General features: G+C 32.9%; 4 protein-coding genes across 7 annotated transcripts; 3 read left to right on the top strand and 1 right to left on the bottom strand.

Annotated features, from left to right (window-relative positions):
• The first annotated feature begins 1,822 nt into the window (after positions 1 to 1,822).
• Positions 1,823 to 4,660, top strand: LOC121242591. Its single transcript, XM_041140493.1, has 2 exons — positions 1,823 to 2,370; positions 4,286 to 4,660. Exons 1-2 carry the CDS (start codon positions 1,936 to 1,938, stop codon positions 4,457 to 4,459), a joined length of 609 nt encoding a protein of 202 aa, XP_040996427.1. The 5' UTR covers positions 1,823 to 1,935; the 3' UTR covers positions 4,460 to 4,660.
• Positions 4,661 to 5,271: 611 nt separating this feature from the next.
• LOC121242589 (non-specific lipid transfer protein GPI-anchored 10-like) lies at positions 5,272 to 7,286 on the bottom strand. The gene is made up of 3 exons (XM_041140491.1): positions 6,657 to 7,286; positions 6,396 to 6,491; positions 5,272 to 5,414 (listed from the first exon to the last, which is right to left on the bottom strand). Exons 1-3 carry the CDS (start codon positions 7,012 to 7,014, stop codon positions 5,272 to 5,274), a joined length of 597 nt encoding a protein of 198 aa, XP_040996425.1. The 5' UTR covers positions 7,015 to 7,286.
• A 1,223-nt stretch (positions 7,287 to 8,509) lies between these two features.
• LOC121242590 (heavy metal-associated isoprenylated plant protein 25-like) lies at positions 8,510 to 9,521 on the top strand. Its single transcript, XM_041140492.1, has 3 exons — positions 8,510 to 8,837; positions 8,920 to 9,001; positions 9,097 to 9,521. Exons 1-3 carry the CDS (start codon positions 8,826 to 8,828, stop codon positions 9,342 to 9,344), a joined length of 342 nt encoding a protein of 113 aa, XP_040996426.1. The 5' UTR covers positions 8,510 to 8,825; the 3' UTR covers positions 9,345 to 9,521.
• A 3,992-nt stretch (positions 9,522 to 13,513) lies between these two features.
• LOC121242588 (aluminum-activated malate transporter 9-like) lies at positions 13,514 to 17,466 on the top strand. 4 transcript variants are annotated; one of them, XM_041140488.1, is made up of 7 exons: positions 13,514 to 13,661; positions 13,749 to 14,162; positions 14,865 to 15,002; positions 15,110 to 15,379; positions 15,513 to 15,649; positions 15,789 to 15,935; positions 16,439 to 17,466. In XM_041140488.1, exons 2-7 carry the CDS (start codon positions 13,769 to 13,771, stop codon positions 17,144 to 17,146), a joined length of 1,794 nt encoding a protein of 597 aa, XP_040996422.1. In that variant the 5' UTR covers positions 13,514 to 13,661; positions 13,749 to 13,768; the 3' UTR covers positions 17,147 to 17,466. The 4 variants fall into 4 exon arrangements, with proteins under 4 accessions (XP_040996422.1, XP_040996421.1, XP_040996420.1 ...); XM_041140487.1 differs by having other exon boundaries at positions 13,525 to 13,668; XM_041140489.1 differs by having other exon boundaries at positions 13,564 to 13,661; positions 13,738 to 14,162.
• The last annotated feature ends 3,508 nt before the right edge of the window (positions 17,467 to 20,974 follow it).

The raw sequence follows: 20,974 nt of genomic DNA, 5'->3' as shown, positions 1-20,974 counted from the left end.
AATGGTGTAGCGGATCATGCTTTGTGTTGCTCCAGTAGACAATTAAGGTTGGGTTCATTTTGATTTAATTAAAGTTTGGTTTTGTGCCAGATGAAAGCCACAGAGAAACTAATCGATGGAAAAGAGATTGAGTTGGAGGGAAGAGCAAACCAGAACCAGATACAAAAGGTGATGCAATGTAAAATCTTGTTCAAGTTCAGTTCGTGCTACTTTCAGTGACTAATGAAAAAAGACTTATCATTTTTTTCAGCACTACAAGATATATGGCCTAGAACTAGGAATATCCACAATTGCAGATGCTTACCTTTGGGGGCTCACGTTGGTTTTTTTTTTTTTTTTAGTTTTTTTTAAACTTTATGATTAAGTAAGTGTTTTTTAATAATATTGTGAATTTTTTTTTAATATTAAAAAAATCATGTAATAAAAAGCAAAAAAAAAAAAAAAACTCATAATGCATTAGCGAGAGCTCCCAACAGTGGGCGTAGACCCACCCTTTGTTTAAGAAAAATGCTATGCTTACCGTTGGGGGCTCCCGCCGATAATTTTTTTATTTTTAGTTTTTTTTTGTACTTCATGATTAAGTAAGTGTTTTTTTTAATAATGTTATGAATTTTTTTTCTTTTTAAAACAATATTAAAAAAGATTAAAAAAATCATGTAATAAAAAGCAAAAAAATAAAAAAACGCATAATGCATTAGCGGGAGCCCCCAACTGGAGCTCCTAGTGGTGGGTTTAAGATTTAGCTCCTTTTGTTTTCTCTAATGTCCACTATATGTGTCACCTTCTCCATTGTATTCTCCTATTGAATGGAAGTTTGTGCTTTGAAATTGAAAAAAAATATATATATATATATATATAAATATATATCTGGTATCCGAATCGGGTGTATCCGAGTTTTGCAACTTGGGTTCCAGTCTAGAAAATTCGGGCCGTAATTCAATTTCCCGAGTATCGGATCGGGTCGAGAAAAAATCCGACCCTGATGAACAGTATTAGTTGTGCAATTTTTTGTATTAACAATGATATAACAAGATATTTAAATCAAAATGATGGAATTGCTGGTGTACGACACGACATTGTAAATATGTGTGTTTACATATAAAGATAAAAATAATAAATCACATATTGGTATGAAAATGATATAGATCATTTCTCTTAAAAAGATTATTGTCTTGGATAAGTTGGTAACCTTATCTTCTTTCTGGGCCAAAGTAGCTGGCTCAAGAAATTAAGGTTATGTTCAGATAGTGAGATGATCTCAGATATTCTGTGAATAGTTGTGATAAAATAATTAAAAAGTAATGATAGAATATTAAATAGTAATAAATAGTATGTAAAAAATAATAATTAAATAATAAATAGTAGTAAAGTATTCTGCTACCCAAATTAGGCGTGGTTTGAATTTAAAGATGAGTTAAGATGGGTTGAGATGATTTGTGAATAGTAAAATAAAAGTTGAATTTTTTATTATATTTTATGTGGAAATTTGAAAAAATTATTTTGATATTTGAAAAAATTATAATGATGAAATGATATGAGCTGAAGTGAGTTTTAAATGCAAAGGACATCTTAGGCCTCGTTTGTTTTCAGGAAACATCTCATCTCACTTCATCATTACAACTTTTTTAAATTCCCACACAAAATAAAATAAACAATTCAACTTTTTCAAATCCCAAAACAAAAATAATATTAAAAAATATATTCTAATAATATTTTATTCAACTTTTTAACTTTAATCTCATCTCATCTCATCTCATCTCTAAAAACAAACGAGCACTTAGTCTTTTAAGTAAATCGGATCGAGCTTAGAATCGGATAGTCCGACTCTTTGTACTGGACCCCGAACGGATCGCAATTCACAAGCATACATATATAATAATTAATATCTTCTTCCCTCTCATCCACAGCACTCCCAGAACTCTTATCCACTCAGCAATGGCTCTCACGATAGCCAACGGAGGAGGTGGTGGTGGTGGAGGAGTAGGTATCCTCTATGGCAACACCGCCAAGCATCCTTACACCCACATCCCCAACCGGCGCCACGTCCTCTTCCCACTCTCCACTAGGACCACCACCCTCCTCGTGGTCTCGGCCAAGCGTTTCTCCTCCCGGTCCGGACGGCTCGACGGCAAGAACCGGAAGGGCTCTACCACCACCAAAGACCAAGAAGAGAAACAACTACAACGCGAGGCCGAGGAGGATAAGCCCAGCATCGAAAATATTGGCTTCGTCGGAGATGGTACTGCCGATGGCGCTGCCCTTGTCTTGCCGGAGCTTCCGGGTGCCGAGAAAGACTTCTGGGAAGGTCCGCAGTGGGACGCGCTTGGTTTCTTTGTGCAATACTTGTGGGCTTTCGGCATCGTCTTTGCGGTATATTAATTTGGTTTTGCTCCTCCCCTTCGCGTTCTTGGTTTTGTTGCTTTTCTTGTTTTTAGTCTTATATGTATATTGTCTTCTTTCAATTGGGGTTTCAGTTATATGCGTTTCTGTTGGGTTTTGCCAATTGGAAAATGGTTGCTTTGATAATTACGAAGAACTTGAGCTCATAGACACTGATTGTAGAACAGTTTTGAAGAACTTTATTCATCATAGCCAATTGGCAGAGACCCTTTCTGAATCTCCTCTCGAAAGTGCATAGGCTATCAATCAACTTAGTGCCATTGAAAAATGCTTAATCTACGGGTCACTGAAACTGGGATACAGAAGAGACAATGGTTGGAATGGCTAAATACTGCTATCCTGTCTAGATATATTTTTCATCCTTCAAGGGATGGGTTTTTCTGCTTTAATAATTTCAAGTAAAGTGATAATACAATCTCCCATTAGTTTAGGTTCTTTGGGAGATGTGGTAATCTTTCAGCTCTCATACTTGAGTAAATTATTAGGTAGTCTTTAGAGTACAACAAGCGTTACTCCCATTCTATCACACTATGCCATGCCATTAAAATTAGTGCTTACATAAGCAATTTTAATGGCCTGTCATTTTGTGATTAGCCGGGACTACCACGTCGTCCAGCTCCGGGAGTATCTAATAAATTTTCCTCATACTTATACTAGTCATTGTGTCATAGAATCTTGTGGCTTCAGCCTTGTATGAAGCTAATGACATACCAAGATCCATATGTTACTAAAACCTAGATGAAGAATAGTTACACTAATGGTTGAATGAGTACTTCACCATTTCTTATCATTTTAGATTTTTAGATAAGTGGCAATTTTTCATATTATTGCACCAAGTAATCCTGGATTTGAATGCGATCTCCACTCTATATCACCTATCTAAAGTTAGTAGCTTAACCTGTTAATCTCCCCTTGCTGCAAGAGTTTAGGTGCACATGTGAAAGCAAGTCCTAGAATAATGGTTTATTCCCCTCTTCCTAGTAGCATCCACCACATATGAAGCTGATAAAATTCCCAAATAAGATGAAAGAAAAGTGCAACTGAACATTTGTTGTTGGATGTAGATCCCTTGTCAATGTCTACTCTACCTACCATAAAGATTCCATTTTGTAATACAAAGAGACATATAACTTAACCCTCAGGTTATAAACTTGTTCAACTTCTTACAAACCATAATATCCTACCTTTAATATACGATATTTGAATTTAAATTATTTCACCTTGAAAAGCTCCCCTTGATAGTGGGGATTTGGAAGTTATGGTAAGACTCAGATGATCTTTGCATATAGTAAGCTTCATCAGCTAACGCTAAAATCATACTTCTTTGGACTTGGGAACAAAGAGGTGTGAGAGGTGTTTCTTTAATGTTTTTCCCATACCAAGCATCCGTCCTTTACTTCTCGAAAGAAATGCATCCCTCCATCGTTTTGAGAGTATTGACATTCTAGTTGTTTTGTTCTTGTGGTGTAGTTGATGGTGATCTAGTGCAATTGTTAATTAGATTTGTGCATTAATGAATAAACACGCATAAAAAAGCGCACATTGTTCTGAATTATGCTTAAGGTTGGATATATTTGTTATCAATCATGTTTTTGAGTCCAAGAATTCTGGCAGTTTCTTTAACTCCTTTTCTTGATTGAAAACCAAAAAAAAAAAACATCAAAGAAAATCTATACTATGCCTTATTTTCACGTGTACCAAGGTTGAGAAGCCTTATCATTTTACAGACAATATGATACTGCAGAATAGATATTTCTATAAAATGTTTATGATATCTCCGGGTAAATGAAATGAGTCCTGCTGGTCAAGCATATTCTTATTTGGCTTGAGGAGTTAGCTTCTTAATGAAAATCAAGGCTGATATATTACAGTTCTGTCTGGACAGCTAATTGCATGTGGGATTGCTGTGACTACTTACAACGAAGGGGCAACAGATTTTAAGGATACTCCTGCGTACAAAGAGTCAATTCAGTCTCGAGAGCTTTTAGATGAACCTGATGGATCAAACTCGGATGTGTTTGAGTCCAACCCTACCGAAGTTGCTCCTAGTTTGGAATAGTCTCTTTATAGTGATTGTTTAAAACGGGTTTACTTCTCAGATATGATATAGAAGAAATATTCCAACCGAGGGCTCCTATCTAATTTGTAAGGTAATGTTTCTGCATATATGCTGTAACTTGAGATGTTGATACTTGATACAGAAAAATCTGGTAGTGTGCTCTGAGTTTACACTCAAATTATTGAAACATCTTTTGATATTGCCTCCTGATACTTCACGTACAAGTAACAAGTTTCTGAGCTATGGTTTCAGGTAATTACATAGGATAGTCAAGTTCTCTTGTTGAAGTATCATTTTTACTTTAAACAGGACAACCTTTTAAGTCAGGACGGATTTTCTATATTGCTTTCTGATATGAACTGATTCATTGAAGATTGAAATTTCGTGGGGTAAAAAAAAATTGGCAACAAATATTTTATCTGCCACTTTTCAGGGAAAGGCGCGATAAGCATAATGCTAGATACAGTTTTTAGAATACAAGTTTTGTACATTCCCTTTAAAAAAAATTGGAGTCCACCATTAAAAAATGAGGTTTTTATGAGAATTTTAGATTTGTCCACTCTTTTAAATGGAATACATGAGAGTTGTACACTTTAAAATTGTACAAAGTATTTTCCAAAAGATTATATGCAAGGAAAATGGCACCTCAGTTTCCCAAGGCCTTTAGATCCTTTTTGTCCAAATAACAGAGTATGCGTAATAAACTACTGCTATGATTTTTATTCAAACAAACATCAAATTCTAAATCCTAGGTTAACTCACTGGCAATCATTCATCCATGACAACTGTAAAATGCTATAGTGGGGCCACAATTACAGTAATCTCGTCAACAGAAAAGCTGCCATTGTCACCATCAATGTAAAATAACCTTCTGCTTTCAATTTGGTGCTGATGCTACTGCCAAAGCCTAGTCCCATAATGTTGGGTCTTGGTTGCAGCTGGACCATCGGAGAAGCTGAAGCTCCATCCAGAGAAGAAAATTGTCAAAAAAAATAAAATAAATAAAAGACGACCAAGATTTTTGGTTGGAAAATGCAAATCTATGGACGGTCAGAATTATTTATACAATCAATTTCTAATATCAGATTTCTAATTGATTTACATATCCATACCATCTATTTTTTTACTTTTACTTCGGACATCCTTTTATATCATTGTAACTCAAATAAATTTGATGCTTATACCAAAGATGTGGTTTCTTACGATGAGCAATGCTACACAAACTCTCCAATCTTTATATACTGTATTTTTTAAAAATTTTAAAATTTTTAATATTTTTTTTTAAAATTTTTTTTGAGTTTATTCTTTTTAAACTAATTCAATTTTTCTATTCATTATTCATATATATTAAATATTTGATAAAAGAAAAAAATAATAAAAATTAAAAAAAGTGTAGTATGTGGAAGTTGTATAAATTTTTCTTACAATTTCTGACTAGAACAATATTAATTGAATAATTTTTCTTATCAGTTAGTATTCACTATCCCACATCTCACATTCTATGAAAAAAAAAATTATCAGGTGTACGTGGAGTGTGGGAGCAAATAGTTACTAATGTATAGCAAAATTCATATTAGTCGCAATGCGTGGATCTCATTGTAATTAATGTTCGAGCCTACGTTATCCACAGATAATATCTAATATTGTGGAGTTGTATTCAAAACTCACTTCAACTCATCTCATCTCATCATTACAACTTTATCAAATTTTTACATAAAATATAATAAACAATTTAACTTTTTCAAATTCCAAAACAATTTTCTCAAATTTCTACACAAAATATAATAAATAATTCAACTTTTATTCTACTATTCATAAATCATCTTAACTCATCTCAACTCATTTCTGAATCCAAACAACTCTATGTCTATCTCGCCAAAGTATATAACATATTTGAATTAAAAAAATCTTAAAAATCTAGAGATTGTATGCATACCAACAACGGTCGAGTTGGGATTTGTCCAATGAGTAGAGTTGGTGTTTGTCTCCGGGGAAACTTGAGAACCATGTGAACTAGGAGGCACATTTTTTCCTTAATCAGAGTCACAAAAAGTTTAAAAAGAAAAAGATTAGGAACAATAAAATAAAATAAAATTCACGAATCAGCTAGCATAGTTTATAATAGTTTATATAAAGGGGATCATTCTAGCCAAGAGATGGAACACTAAAGACTGTAATTTTCTTTCTGATGGTGTACCTGAACAAGCAGAGATGTCGGCTTGGAGTTTGCAAAGATTAGGCAGCTGCAGGGCAAGTGTGGTGTTTATAGGGAAAGAGCTGATCGAGGTAGTGTCATTGAGCAAGAGGCAAAGACAATGGGGCTCTTGGCTGTAGAGTTGCTCGAGGTTGTTGCAACACAGCTGCGCTGGTGACTGAGCTGTGCCCTGTACAAATGGTGCACAAGGGGCCAGTGGAAGCAGGCGCGATGCACATTCGGCTATGGTGGGACTAGAGGAACTGGGGTCTTGGGAAAGGATGGTTCTTAGAAGGGTAATAAAAAGAAGTGGAATCAGAGTGGGGATGACAATAAGAGGATGTGATTGAGGAGATGCCATGGTTTCTTCTTTGCCTTCGATGCTTTAGGGCCCAAAAGTGCCTATAAAGATAAAAGTGCATTGTTTGTGTGTGAATTGCTACATGCATGGTGTGTGTTATTCTACATGCACTTCTCGCTCTCTCTCTCTCTCTCTCGCTCACTCTTTTTTCTTTATTTTTCCTCTCATTTCGTTGCACTTTGGAATTAAATAAGATCTTCTACTGCCTGTCCACCACCATCAAACACGTGTCCCATGCCTTGAATGAATCTTGCAGCCTTGAGTGATGTCCTCCGTGGTGGCACTCACTGATCTACTATGTGAAGATCAAATCTCAACCATACCTTACATAAATAAATATAGGAAAGGTTTTCTATTTGATTAGGATTGGGGTTGTCCATTCCATCCTATCCTAGGATATAAGAGTTTCAACGATTTCTCGGTTAAGTGCTACAGACACAAAGAGATCCTACAAAAGTAAACTCACAAACTGACATGATTTCATATATAATACATTAAATCCCATTTACAATAAAAATAATTTTACAATTTAACGTATTACATCAAGCCACATTAGTTTGTGGATTTACTTTTGTACGTATGATCTTTTTGTGGCTAAAACATTTCTCTAAAATAAAATCAATTGGCATTAGAAAAGAGCATTTGACATAGTTTCAGCATACTTGCTTTCAGCATAATTTGATGCTCATATGTGAGAACCTACGCTTTTGCAGCTATAGAGTCTGCAAAGGTATTATGTATTGAAGAAGATTTGCTGCAGTATCTGGAAAACTTCCTTGTAAAGCTTGAAGAGGGACTGGACACTTTCTTTCCATAGGGAACTCCAAGTAATTATAGTGTTAATTTCTTAGAGGAGAACAAAAGAAGGTCTGTACGTTCAGTGTCTGCAATAGATGAGGTTTGCTTTATTTTATGCTTTGCTATTAGAATATAAAAATGAAAAAGAAACTGTACGGAAGCAGCCTAATCTTTCAGATTACCTTTTGCAAATGGGTTCCTATTCTTGTGGGAAATATCTGTGTTTTATGGTTAAAAAGTATTCAGGATAGACTTTTTGAACCATTAGCTTTACATCACATGAGCATCCAAAGCAGCTTTATGCTTGATTGCTTAAAGATTAAGAAGAAAGAAAGATTTGGAATCTCATAATATTTTGAGGTTGAATGTTTACTCTTTTACTTGGCCGTTTTGAATCCCATTTCTAGGGTCATTTCCGGCTTCTACAAGTTTGGTAATCTCGTAATAAGAGGATTCACCTGCTGTCAGGATTCGAACTCGGGCCTAAAGTGTGAGAGAATGGACATATAAAGTGGCCTAGCCCTACAACATTTTACGACGGCATTAAATGATCAATAAATATCAAATCTGGCAAAAATTCGCGGCATGTTGATCGAGATAAGAAAATGTACTTATTTTGTATTCCATTTTTTCATTTAAGAGACATCTATACCAAAAAAAGCGATGCCTGAATTAATTCCCATCTGCACAGGAGCCTCCAGGAACAAGAAAACGATGCTCTCTCTTAGTGCAATGCATAAACAAATTAACAATTCAAGGAAGTCAAGAATAATGAGCATACCATGTAATATTGCCTTGAGCTATGTTGGCAATGGAAGAATCAGATTCTAGATTGGAAAGAAGAATTCAAGTAAATGGTTGAAACATAAACCAGCTCATGAGCCATCTTCATTTTTATTCTGACCTGCTTTCTGATATCCACTTTTCTGTCTTCCATCCAAGCATTTCTGAGTTCTCATACTACTCTTGGGTCTTAACTCTCTCTCTCTCTCTCTCTCTGGCTGTCAATTTTCATGACAGAAAAGGCATCTCTCTCTCTCTCTCTCTCTGTGATAATATAGGTTTAGGTTTTTCATTGCAGTTCTAAGTTCTCTTCTGGCATGGCAGGTTTTCTGCATGGTCATGAGGATCCACATCGACTGCAATGGCTGTTACAGGAAAGTAAGGAGATCACTTCTTAGTATGAAAGGTGAGATTTTTATATGATCACCCAAATTTGTCAAGAACTGATGATCCTTGAAGATTCATTGATATTGATCTATATATGCTTTTTCTTTATTATAGAGTTGGAGAAACATTTGATAGAGAAAAACCAGAGCCTGGTAACTGTTTTTGGTAGATTTATTCCACAGGAAGTGGCAATCAAAATAAGGAAGCGAACCAACCGCAGAGTTGAGATATTGGACATCCAAGAATTCGGCCGCACCTACGAAAATCAAGACCCGAAACCTTTGATCAGTTCTTCCAACCTTAATGTGTCCAACAGCAGCGGCCAAATCGAATCTTGTATAACAGTTAAAGCTTGCAATTGAAGCTAGCTTCAGTCGTTGTCTGTCAATTTTGGTGGTCTGTCTTTGTTCATTGTTGTTGACTACTTTTTCAAAACTTCCGTTCTCCTTTGCTAATTGGTAGTTAAAGAGATACTACAAAAATAATTATTACAAACTGACGTGATTTAATGTGATATATACATTACGTCGATTTGCTTGACTTTTCGTGGATTCCATACATCTGCCTAACCCGTTGTTTTCGTTTCATCAGCACGTTTTACATGCATCCATGAATGCCTAGCTAGAAAGTTCATTGTCATGACTTTGTGGTTTGCTTTGTTATGTGTGTTTGAGATTGTATGCAGTTACTTTTTTTTTCTTGATTTTCTTTAGGCCCTCTTAGGATAAAGAAATGCTTTCAATCCGTCCCATCTCATCTCACCGTATTATTATATTTTTTCAAATTTTTATACAAAATATAATAAATAATTCAATTTTTTCAAATTTTAAAATAATAATAATATTAAAAATAATATTTTAATAATATTTTATTCAACTCATCTAAAAATATCTCATCTCACTATCTAAACAAATCCACTGGGCATGTTTGGAAATTGAAATGAGGTTAAAATTTTTTGATTAGTATTGAAATGATTTATGAATAGTAGTGAAATAATTTAATTTAAGATATTTTACCTAGTTTTGAAAAATGAGAGAGAAAAAATTAAATAAAATGTTATAAAGTTAAAAGTTTGTTTAAATATTATTTTTTAATATAATTCTTATTTTGAGATTGAAAAAAGTTGTATTATTTTTTGTGTTTTGTTTGAAAGTTTGGAAAAATTCTAATTAAAATTGAAAAACATTTTATATTTGAATGATATTTGAAAATGAAATTATAAAAAACTTTAAGGTCTCGTTTGGATACAGAAACGGTTTCATCTCATCTCATATCATCATTACAACTTTCTCAAATTCCTCCACAAAATATAATAAACATATCAATTTTTTCAAATCTCAAAATAATAATAATATTAAAAAATAATATTCTAACTATATTTATTCAATTTTCAACTTTAATTTAAAATCATCTCACTATCTAAACGGGGTGGAAATCTCACTTGCTAAACGTTGCCTTACAACACAAGATTGGAGATCCTTGGCGAGACCATATTTGTGAAAATTCAAATAGCAATAACTCACTCAAATCCTAAAACAAACAAAGATTTTAGCCTATATATCCACAAACATAACAAAAATTGTAGCTGACAAATGTTTATTTGAGCTTTTCTTCGTAGTTTTGATAGATCAACGAAAATGGCTATTTAAGCAAGCATAAGCTAATATAGAGATGACAGATTTACGAGAACACAAAAAGTTATTACATTGGCTTCGCATTGAACCATCTTCGTGGGTCAAAGTGTTGGATAAAATGAGACCCATGGGCCACGACTGAGGTTATGGGTCACCCTTTTGGAGACGAGTATTGGACCCACAACAATGGCATATTGTTTTTGTCAGAGAGTGGTGTGCTCATCAATTCACATCATTTAAATATAAATATTTTAAAATTAATCATTATAATTTTTTTAATTAATTATTACAATTTTTTAAAAATTTTAAATAAAAAATCAACATTTTTAAATCTCAAAATAAAAATAAAAATTAAAAAAATATATTCTAACAATATTTTAATTTTATAATATTTTTTTATATTTTTCTTTCTCTCTCATTTCTCAAAATAAATACTTAACTCAAATTATCTCACTACTATTCACAAATCATTTTACTACTATTTATAAAATTCTTATCTCATCTTATTCTTCAAGTATCCCGACTCTATTTGGATTCTAAAAGCATTTTAAATTATTTAAGTTTATATGTGAATAGTAGTGAGTTAAGATATTTGAATGGGTTTTATGGGTCCTATTGAAATGTGTTTAGATGTGTGAAATAGGCATAGATATGTTTAAAATTTTTTATGGAAAGTTGAAAAAGTAGTGCGTTCTATCAACGACTAGTTTTATTGCTATAGTGATGGAATAATAATAATAGAAATCCCATCAATGAACATTGCTGATTTAAGATGAAAAAAGTGAGGTTATTTCATATGAAAAAAGTTATGTGTATTTGGATAAAGAGTATATCTATCCTTATGAAACTATCTCGGATGGTTTGAGATCACTTTAATACCCAAACGGGCTTAAAGGACATGTTTGGGAAAGTAGTCTCATCTCATCTAAAAAATTCTTATAATTTTCTTTTCAAATATCACTAAAGTTTGGTTTGAATAGTAAAGTCATCTCATCTCATCTCATCTAATCTCAATATCTAAACACGACAAACAGAAACATTTTTTAAATTTTAAATTTTTTCATTTAATTATTACCTAATTATTGTAAGTTTAAAAATTTTATGTGCAATTATTTTTATATATTTTTTATACATTCTATTAATATGATTGATGGTATTATTTTTTTAATATAAAATAATTATTTATATTAATAAAATGTATAAAAAATACGTAAAAATAACTTTACATAATACTTCTCCATGAAAAATGAGATAAAAAGGGAAAAGATGAAAAATACGGATTTTTTTATATACTTGTATAGCAATTAGCAAGCGGAAGGGTTATCCCATTGGAAATCACAAGTGGGTATTACACCCTTTACAAGCCCACTATACGTGTTTTTAAGCAAAAATATCTGGCCTACCAGTTACCAACTAGGCTACATTGAATGCATGGGTGGGCGGACATGGGGGCCCACCGTTCAGCTCTCCTACTTTTGAGAATGGACGGTAGCTATCACTGTATATAAAACGGCCGAGTACGAAAATTTCAGGATATTGATAGAGACTTTTGTTCTACTAGTTGGCTATTTTATTTTATATAATTATTATAATTTTTTTTAACTTTTTTAAATAAATATAATAAATAATTTATTTTTTTAAATTTTAAAATAAAAATTATATTAAAAAATTTATATTCTAATAATATTTTATTCAATTTTCAATTTTCTATCTTATCTCATCTTATTGTATAACTAAGTGAGGATTTAATTTGTGCAAAACACCTTTCCTCTTTCTTTCCCTCTAATCCTCTTTATTAAAAGAGAAATGTTACATATATAAAAAGAGTATATAAAAATAAATTTATAAATTGATCTATTTTTATATAATTTGTCAGATTTATTTATAATAAAAATAATATTATAATTTGACGTATTGCATCATTCTACATCAGTTTATAAATTATTTTTATATTAAAATATTTTTTTTACTAAAATAACTTTTTTTTCTAGCCAACTTTCCCCCTATACAACTTATCGAAATTAAACTTTACAAAGTTAAATATATAAAGTAATTTTTTTATATAAATTTTTTTATTATATTTTCTTCCAAAGTAGGCATTCACAATTACAAATTTTCAACTACCATTTTTCTGTAGAATAATAAACTCAGGATGTCCTGTAGGCTAACTTTTCATAGTCGCTTATGACAACTAACCAATCAAACTGCTTTAAAACAAATGTTTTACAGCTTCAATACCTTGAATTTCAATTTTAAGGCTTTAATGTTATTTGTAAAATTAATACCTTGAATTTCAATTTTTACAAAATTAATATTTGAAGTTAAATAAATTCTCCAATAAATACTTCTATCTATTTTTTGTTAAAAAATTGACAATAAACTACATGACACGTAATATCAATATCTTTATCAATCAATTAGAGATTGACACATGGCGTGCAAATGTCACTAAAAATGTAATATTTTTTAGTTTCTTAAAATTTAGATATTAATTTTATAAAAATTAAAAATCAAAACTTCAAATTACAAAATTTCAAGTATGGATTTTATAATTAACCCTAAAATTTAATAATTTATTATCCACACTAATCTGGAAAAGGGTTTGAAGTATTTTTAATTTTACTTCGTATGTCTTTACGGAATTGGAAAAACCGAAGGAAAAAATGGAAAAAATTATTTATACATAAGATTTCTACCAAATTTTATTTTATTTTAATTTTTTTACTCAATAATTAAAGAAATGTTTTTTAATAAATTTGTGATTTTTTTTTGTATTTTTTAAAAAATATTTAAAGTGTTTAAAAAAATATTGAAAAAAAAAAGAAGAAGCTATGATTGATTCCAGTAACTTCCCTTGACGACACGTGGCATTACCATACTTTTTCCATCATCGATAGGCACCAAATAAAACTGGAAAAATGGTTCCAGATTCTCTATCTTTCCAACCCCACTCTATCTTTTCTGAGCCATCTTCCCCAGATTTCTAGATCATTGCTACGCCACCGGCCACCCTCAGATTCCGTGCCAATTTTTTTTTTTTTTTGGGCAAGAGGTAAACAAATTCGAGCTCTTGCAGATATTTTTCAAAGTATAAACCCTTTGTATATGACATTATTGTTAGTTTTGTTTCAGTCTGAGATTTATTGGGAGAGATGGAGGCCAAACTGGGTTCCTTCAGATACAGTTTCACGGGGAAAAGGGAAAGGGAGAGGCTGCTGTCGGCAAAGGGGTACTCGGAGGTCGGTGGGTTTATCCCCGTTTTAGGTGACGGTGAAGAAGAAGGAGAAGCAGTTAGGTGTTGGTGTCTCTCGTTTCGGTCGCTTTCGGATAAAGCTTCGAGGTCTTGGAAGACGGTGCAAGATGTGGCTTACGAGGCCTGGAAGATGGGTCGTTTGGACCCTAGGAAGATCGTCTTCTCCGCGAAAATGGGTCTGGCCTTGATGCTCATTTCCTTGATGGTTTTCTTGAAAGAGCCGTTCGTGGAGGTCGGCCGCTACTCCGTTTGGGCTATTCTCACTGTTGTGGTCGTCTTTGAGTTCAGTATAGGTATTGAATTCAACTTTCTTTCTGGGCTTGTTTACTGCTTCTATTTCTTAATTCTTTTTTTCTTTTCTATTTTGTGAGTGTTTGACATCCGTGTATATGTGAATTTCTGCGGGTCTAGGCATGCAATACAAATTGTTGTTGATGAAAACGAATGTGTTTAATTATTGGGATGAAAATGTAAAGTCGACAAGTATCACGAGAAATTGTTGTATATTCAATTGTTACTAAAAAAACAAAAATTATTATATATTGGATGGAGTAAGAAATGCTGCAAAATTATCATTGCCCATCATCTTTTCTCTCGATATTTTATGGAATAAAGCAAAGTTTGGGCACGAAGATGGATGAATTGATATTAAAGTTAAAAGGTTTGAACAAAATATTGTTAGAATATATTTTTTAATATTATTTTGGTTTTAGAATTTGAAAAAGTTGAATTATTTTTTTTATTTTGTATAGAAATTTGGGAAAATTGTAATAAAGAGACGAGAGATTTTCAAAGTTTTCAAAGTTTTGGATTTTAGTCTTGAAAACAAACCAGGCCTGAATTGACTAGTCGATTTGAGTCACCTCCTTTTCTTTCAAATGAAATGTTTACTTTCTTCTCTTTCCAGATGATAAATTCTACTTTAACAAACTGTCGTTTCACTTGGGTCCTCTGTTTTTTTAGTCCTTACGTTTGGTGTGTATGTTCTCCTGCAGGCGCAACACTTAGCAAAGGATTTAACCGTGGGTTGGGGACATTATCAGCTGGTGGGCTTGCTTTAGGCATGGCAGAGTTATCGGAATTGGCTGGAAAGTGGGAAGAAGTTTTTATCGTTCTGAGTATCTTCATCATAGGTCTTTGAGTGTGTCATCAAGTATTCTTCTGTTATTGAAAAAAAGTTTTTTGAATCCTTATTTTTTGTTACTAGCATTTCTTTCTGACAAGTATATGTGGTTTCTAGGATTCTGTGCAACATATGCAAAACTATACCCAACATTGAAGCCTTATGAATATGGGTTTCGGGTCTTCTTGTTGACTTACTGTTTCATTACGGTATCTGGCTATAGGACAGGGGATTTTATTGATACAGCCGTGACCCGATTCTTGCTCATTGCACTTGGTGCCGGTGTTTGTTTGGTAGTAAACATATGCATTTATCCCATCTGGGCCGGTGAGGATCTGCACAATTTGGTGGCAAAGAATTTTACAGGTGTTGCAACATCTTTGGAAGGTGTGTCTGCTTCATGTTTTTATTATATCCTTCCTAGATTAAAATTGCTCCACTCAGTAAATTTTTTCTATGAAGATTCATGTTTTATTGTCTTCATTCGTGCTTGACTCATTTCTATGAGATTATATTTCAGGTTGTGTTAATGGTTACCTTGATTGTGTCGAGTACAAAAGGGTCCCTTCAAAAATTCTTACCTACCAAGCTTCCGATGACCCTCTGTACAGTGGATACAGATCAGCTGTAGAATCTACAAGCCAAGAGGATGCTCTGGTATTGTTTTGCGTAATTATGCTTCATCTGCAATTCATTGTATTGACAGTATTGATCACTATGTAGTGCTTCATCTACAAGTCATTGCATTGATAGTATTGATCACCATGTAATTTCTGACTCTTCCTTTTGTTTGAAGATGGGATTTGCTATTTGGGAACCACCTCATGGTCCTTACAAAATGCTTAAATACCCATGGAAGAACTACGTCAAATTAAGCGGTGCATTGAGGCATTGTGCATTTATGGTCATGGCTTTGCATGGATGTATACTTTCAGAAATACAGGTGCATTTAAACTTTATCTACATTTTTGTGTGGTTGTCAGTGGAGGGAACAGTTGGATCCTCCTTTTCATATTGCAAAAGGTGCTGGGGTTTGTTTGACAACATTAACATTTTGGGGCTTTGAGTAAATTTGCTTTATGGTTGTTTCCTGCAGACTTATTTCGTTGTCATCTTTAAAATCCGTCCACTATGATTTGAACCGTCAGATCATATATTTATGTCCTTGTAGAGTTTGTTTCAGATTTTTTTAAACATTCCTTGAAGAAAGGTCCTAGGCTTGGTGGTTATTGTGCCAAAAATATCATCATTTCTTTTTGCTTTTGTTTTAAATAACAACCCGGAAAATTCTTCTGCACATAATGCGTGTTATCTGCTTTGACATTCAGCAGAATCGGTGGTTATGCTATTCCATATCTCAGATTACTTGAAGTTGCATTCATGTGCATAAAAGAGTGTGGGTGTTTGGGCGTCCACTTATTAAACTTCCATTGCTTGTAAATGTAGGCCCCTGCTGAAAAAAGACAGGTTTTTCAAAGTGAGCTTCAGAGAGTGGGTTTTGAGGGTGCTAAAGTGTTGCGTGAACTTGGGAACAAAGTGAAAAGGCTGGAGAAATTAGGTCCAGTGGACATACTTTATGAAGTGCATGAGGCTGCAGAAGAGTTGCAAAAGAAGATTGACCAGAAATCATTCCTTCTTGTCAATTCTGAGAACTGGGAAATTGGAAACCGGCCAGAGCTGGGAGATCCCCAGGATTTTCTGAACTTGGATGAAGAAAGTAAAATCCTTCAATACAAGTCCCTGAGTGAAACTGTACTAGATCTCAGATCGGTTCCAGTTTCAACTAGTTGGGATAGGAAGGTCCCAACTGGCGTGAGTTCTGCCCTGGCTGCTGGCGTTTCTCCAGAAAAAGTGCTCATGAAACAAATATCATGGCCCCGACGTATTTCATTTAATGCCGATGCAGTGCTGATAGAGGAAGAATCAAAAACTTATGAAAATGCTAGCGCACTGTCATTAGCCACGTTTGTATCTCTTTTGATTGAATTTGTTGCAAGGCTTCAAAATCTTGTCGACTCGTTTGAAGAATTGAGTGAGAAAGCAAACTTCAAGTATCCTGTTGAGCAACCATCAACATTAGAGCCCGAGGGGCTTTGCAACAGGTTGTTCAACTTCCTAAAGTCCCGGAACTCGAGACGTCATCTACTCAGTTAAAGTCTAAAGATGATGGAAAACAGATGCCCTTATCACCTTATGTATCATCTTCCAGGAGCTATGCCTTCTAATATTGCCCTCAAATCGAAGCCCTTCATTAGTCGGCTATAAAACACAATGGAGACACATTTCTGCTGTTTTTCTTGAAGATGAATGTGCTTACTGGTATCAATCAATGCTCTCCAAGAAAAATCCTGATGGAGAACTTGCAATTCCTATACCCAAAGAGGATGATAAGGATTGATCTGACCGTGATCACAACATATATGTATGTGCTACTCTTAAGATGTTGTAGTAAAGATTGGCCACTTATCTCAGAAGCCGAAGTGCATGCAAAGCCGAACTTTGATCTCAACTTATCTCTTTTTAACTTACTATCCAAATGGCACTTTAGACCTTAGACTTTCACCATTGAATTGGAATTTTTTGTTTTTATTTTACTTTTTATTTTTATCTCTTACTACGAGAGGGTTGGATGGCTAGGATTGCATAAAAAAATATTTTAAATCAGGGCTCATTAACTCAGCATACAATTTTGTGCTTAAGTTCTATGTAATCATGCAAAATCTTAGTAACAGGTAATGTCTTGCTATTGAAACCATGACAATAAAGAGCAAAGTTTTATTTAAAAGCTTCAATCCAGATAGTTTAGATTTGGACCCACGTTTCTATGATCATTTTTTAAATATAAAAATGTTGCAATCAAAAAGAGATTTTATAAAAATAAACTTATAAATTGAAGTTATTTTTTGTGATATGTTAGATCTATTTTACAATAACTATAACTTTGCAGTCAGATACATAAAATTTTTAGTTAAGTTATGATACAAACTTTTTACACCTATTTTGTAATATGGAACAAATTTACCCGTTTTCATTTTGACTGGGGATGTTTGGATATATAGTTGAAATATGAAATTATTAAAAGTTCACTTAATTTCAATTTCAAATATTACTCAAATACAAATAATTTTTCAATTACAAATTTTTAATTTTTTTATCTAATCATTATCCAATCACAAAAATTAATGGGTAAGGTTACTCATCATCTGAATTCTCATCATTTTTTTATTATCTCATAATGTGACATTAGATGATTGGAGATTATTTATTATATTTTACTTATAAATCTATCATTTAATGCCACATCATAGAATGATGAGAAAATAAATGATGAATATATATTTTTTAAATTAATACAACTTTTACAAACTTTAAAACAGAAATTATATTAAAAGATTATATTAAAATAATTTTTTAATTTTATAGTATTTTTATTTAAATTTTCTCTTTCTCATTTTTTAAAATCCTTTCAAATATCTTAACTCAAATTATTTTATTAGTATTAACAGAATTTTAATATTATTATTATTTAGAATTCTGTCTAATTTAATTGAGAAGACGGACAAAAGATCAATGATGGCACACAATCTCAACGGTCAACAGCAAAAAATCTTAACAAGTATGCAATACTTTTTTTTGTTTTTTCAAAATATAATGTGTCAAAGAGTCAAAAGTGATCATTTTGTATTCCATTATAAAGAAAAAATTTATTTATTATTTTCTACACTATACATTAATATATAATTTGTTATTTTTATTCTTATATTTAAAAATATACATAGATATTAATATGTAAATATATATTTAAATAAAATGATAAAAATAACAAATTACATATCAATATATATCAATATATAATATGAAGATAATAAGTAGCATTTCAAAGCGAGAATTTAAAGCTACAAATATTTTCTTCCCAAGCAGTAAATTGAAGAGCAGGTTATTTTCCTCTGCAAAGTATCCTCACGGGGTATATTGTTCGTTAGAAAAAGAGGGCTTTTTTGAATCCCAAAAAAAAAAAAAAAAAAAAATCTTTTTCCATTTCATTACTAAAATAAATTCAATCCCAGTGTAACTAAGAAAAGTTTTCGCCATTTGGGATTGTACTTGATCTACTTAATTGTAATTAGCTCATATTGCCCTAAAATTTAATGAAGTGGTAATAAGATTTTGGCCAAGTATTATTAGCCAAGATTTCTTCATTTTTCATGTTCTATGTGGAAGAATTATTAGGTGCCGTTTAGATAGTAAGTTGAGATAAGATGAATTGAAATGAAAGTTGAAAGTTGAATAAAATATTATAATAATAATATTTTTTTAATATTATTATTATTTTAAGATTTGAAAAAGTTGAATTATTTATTATATTTTGTATGAGAATTTGAAAAGGTTGTAATGATGAAATGAGATGAGATGAAACATTTCTTGTATTCAAACAGAGCAACGAATATTTGAGAATGAGATGAGATGAGAATTTTGTGAATAATAGTAAGATGATTTGTGAATAGTATTTATTGAGTTTTGAAAAAAGAGAAAAAAAATTGATTAAAAAATATTATAAAATTAAAATATTATTATAATATAATTTTTATCTTGGGATTTGAAAATGCAGATTTTTTTTTTTTATTTGAAAGTTTGGAAAATTTATAATGATTAGTTTGAAAGTATTTGTATTTTAATGATGTTTGAGAAAGAAATGAAATGAGATGAAAATTATTTCCAAACATCTCCTAAAATATGGTTAAAAGTACCATCTCAAATGCCAAGTATGGTTAAATTACCAATGCCATGCTCCTTGGAGGTGTACACCCATGGTTTGGGAAATAAACTTAAATTGCATAGTATATAGGGGACATTAAAATTTAATACGATTTGGTACCGAGGTTTACATCCATGAGTTCGGGTATGTGAAGTTCAATATAAATGGTGTTTGATACTTGCATTCCAAATAAAAGGGAGGGGAGGGAGAAGCGGATGAAGTTTATCATTTGGTATTAAAATCTTTTAAATGCCCAATACCCCATTTTCTCTTTTAGCTCTCCCATTTGTCCTCTCTTGCTTTCTTGGTTCTTATGTTTTTATATTGTCCCTTCAACACTTTTTGCCAAAAGCCTTATATTATGGTCTTGAATGTTGAATCCCCATTTTCCACTCCAAGCTTCGTCATTTAGTGGTAACGTGGCTCTATTGTGTTGTCGGTGATCGGTGTATCATGTAATCTTTGTGTGACATATAACCGTAATGCCTTCGAGGATAGCTTCAAGGAAGCTTGACCTTGGCGATGCAGGAAGCCTCGAAGGGCCTTTGAAGGCGAGAACCCTTAATGATGATAAAATCTTCATGGGGTTATTGGCTATTAAATCTTAAGGAGGCTTGCTCTCGATGATGCTTGAAGTCTCAAGAGGTCTCTGAGGATTAGACCTTAAGAAGGCTGACCTTTGAAGATGACACCTTAAGGAGGTTGGCCTTTGAAGATGGCAGGAGTCGTGCCTCCCGAATTTTAGAAATTCTTTCTGGTTGTAGGAATATGTCGTTCACAATCAACTTAGAGTGTTAGGAGGATGTACCCTGTGTACTTTGGGAATTCTTGCTAGTTTAGGGAATGTACCCTTGCCCCTAATCTTATTATAAATGTTTGTAAGTTGAAGAGATGTGGTGTCCCCGATCAATGTGTAGTGCCGAGGGGACATTACCTCAAGGTATAGAAATCATTGTAGGTTGCGGTATGTAGGGTTCAAGATCGGCATGCAGTGATGATTGGACATAGCCCCAAGCTTTGGGAATCTTTGTGGGTAGTGTGGATGTTGTGTATGCAATCGATGTGTAGCTTCGGCAGGACATACCCCCGACTTTAGGATCCTTACAAGTCGTGGGGATGTAGCATCTACAATCGGCGTGTAGAGGTAAGGAGACGTACTCCTAAACTTTGAAAATTCCTAAATGTAGCAGGGATGTAACGTCCATGATTGATATGGCAATATTACC

This window comes from Juglans microcarpa x Juglans regia, chromosome 8D (assembly GCF_004785595.1).
Source record: "Juglans microcarpa x Juglans regia isolate MS1-56 chromosome 8D, Jm3101_v1.0, whole genome shotgun sequence".
NCBI classification, from domain to species: Eukaryota; Viridiplantae; Streptophyta; class Magnoliopsida; order Fagales; family Juglandaceae; genus Juglans; species Juglans microcarpa x Juglans regia.
Note: the sequence above shows the minus strand (reverse complement) of the source record. Positions and strands in the feature narration are given on the sequence as shown.

What these genes read in the sequence shown, in the direction of transcription:
- LOC121242591 (XM_041140493.1), top strand. Translation starts at nt 1,936, where the DNA reads ATGGCTCTCACGATAGCCAACGGAGGAGGTGGTGGTGGTGGAGGAGTA. An exon ending in CTTTCGGCATCGTCTTTGCG is followed by an intron (nt 2,371 to 4,285) that starts GTATATTAATTT and finishes CTGTCTGGACAG; the next exon opens with CTAATTGCATGTGGGATTGC.
- LOC121242589 (XM_041140491.1), bottom strand. Translation starts at nt 7,014, where the DNA reads ATGGCATCTCCTCAATCACATCCTCTTATTGTCATCCCCACTCTGATT. An exon ending in CGACATCTCTGCTTGTTCAG is followed by an intron (nt 6,492 to 6,656) that starts GTACACCATCAG and finishes ACTCTGATTAAG; the next exon opens with GAAAAAATGTGCCTCCTAGT. An exon ending in TCCCAACTCGACCGTTGTTG is followed by an intron (nt 5,415 to 6,395) that starts GTATGCATACAA and finishes ATGGAGCTTCAG; the next exon opens with CTTCTCCGATGGTCCAGCTG.
- LOC121242590 (XM_041140492.1), top strand. An exon ending in ATCACTTCTTAGTATGAAAG is followed by an intron (nt 9,002 to 9,096) that starts GTGAGATTTTTA and finishes TCTTTATTATAG; the next exon opens with AGTTGGAGAAACATTTGATA.
- LOC121242588 (XM_041140488.1), top strand. Translation starts at nt 13,769, where the DNA reads ATGGAGGCCAAACTGGGTTCCTTCAGATACAGTTTCACGGGGAAAAGG. An exon ending in TGTTGCAACATCTTTGGAAG is followed by an intron (nt 15,380 to 15,512) that starts GTGTGTCTGCTT and finishes ATTATATTTCAG; the next exon opens with GTTGTGTTAATGGTTACCTT. An exon ending in GTATACTTTCAGAAATACAG is followed by an intron (nt 15,936 to 16,438) that starts GTGCATTTAAAC and finishes TTGTAAATGTAG; the next exon opens with GCCCCTGCTGAAAAAAGACA.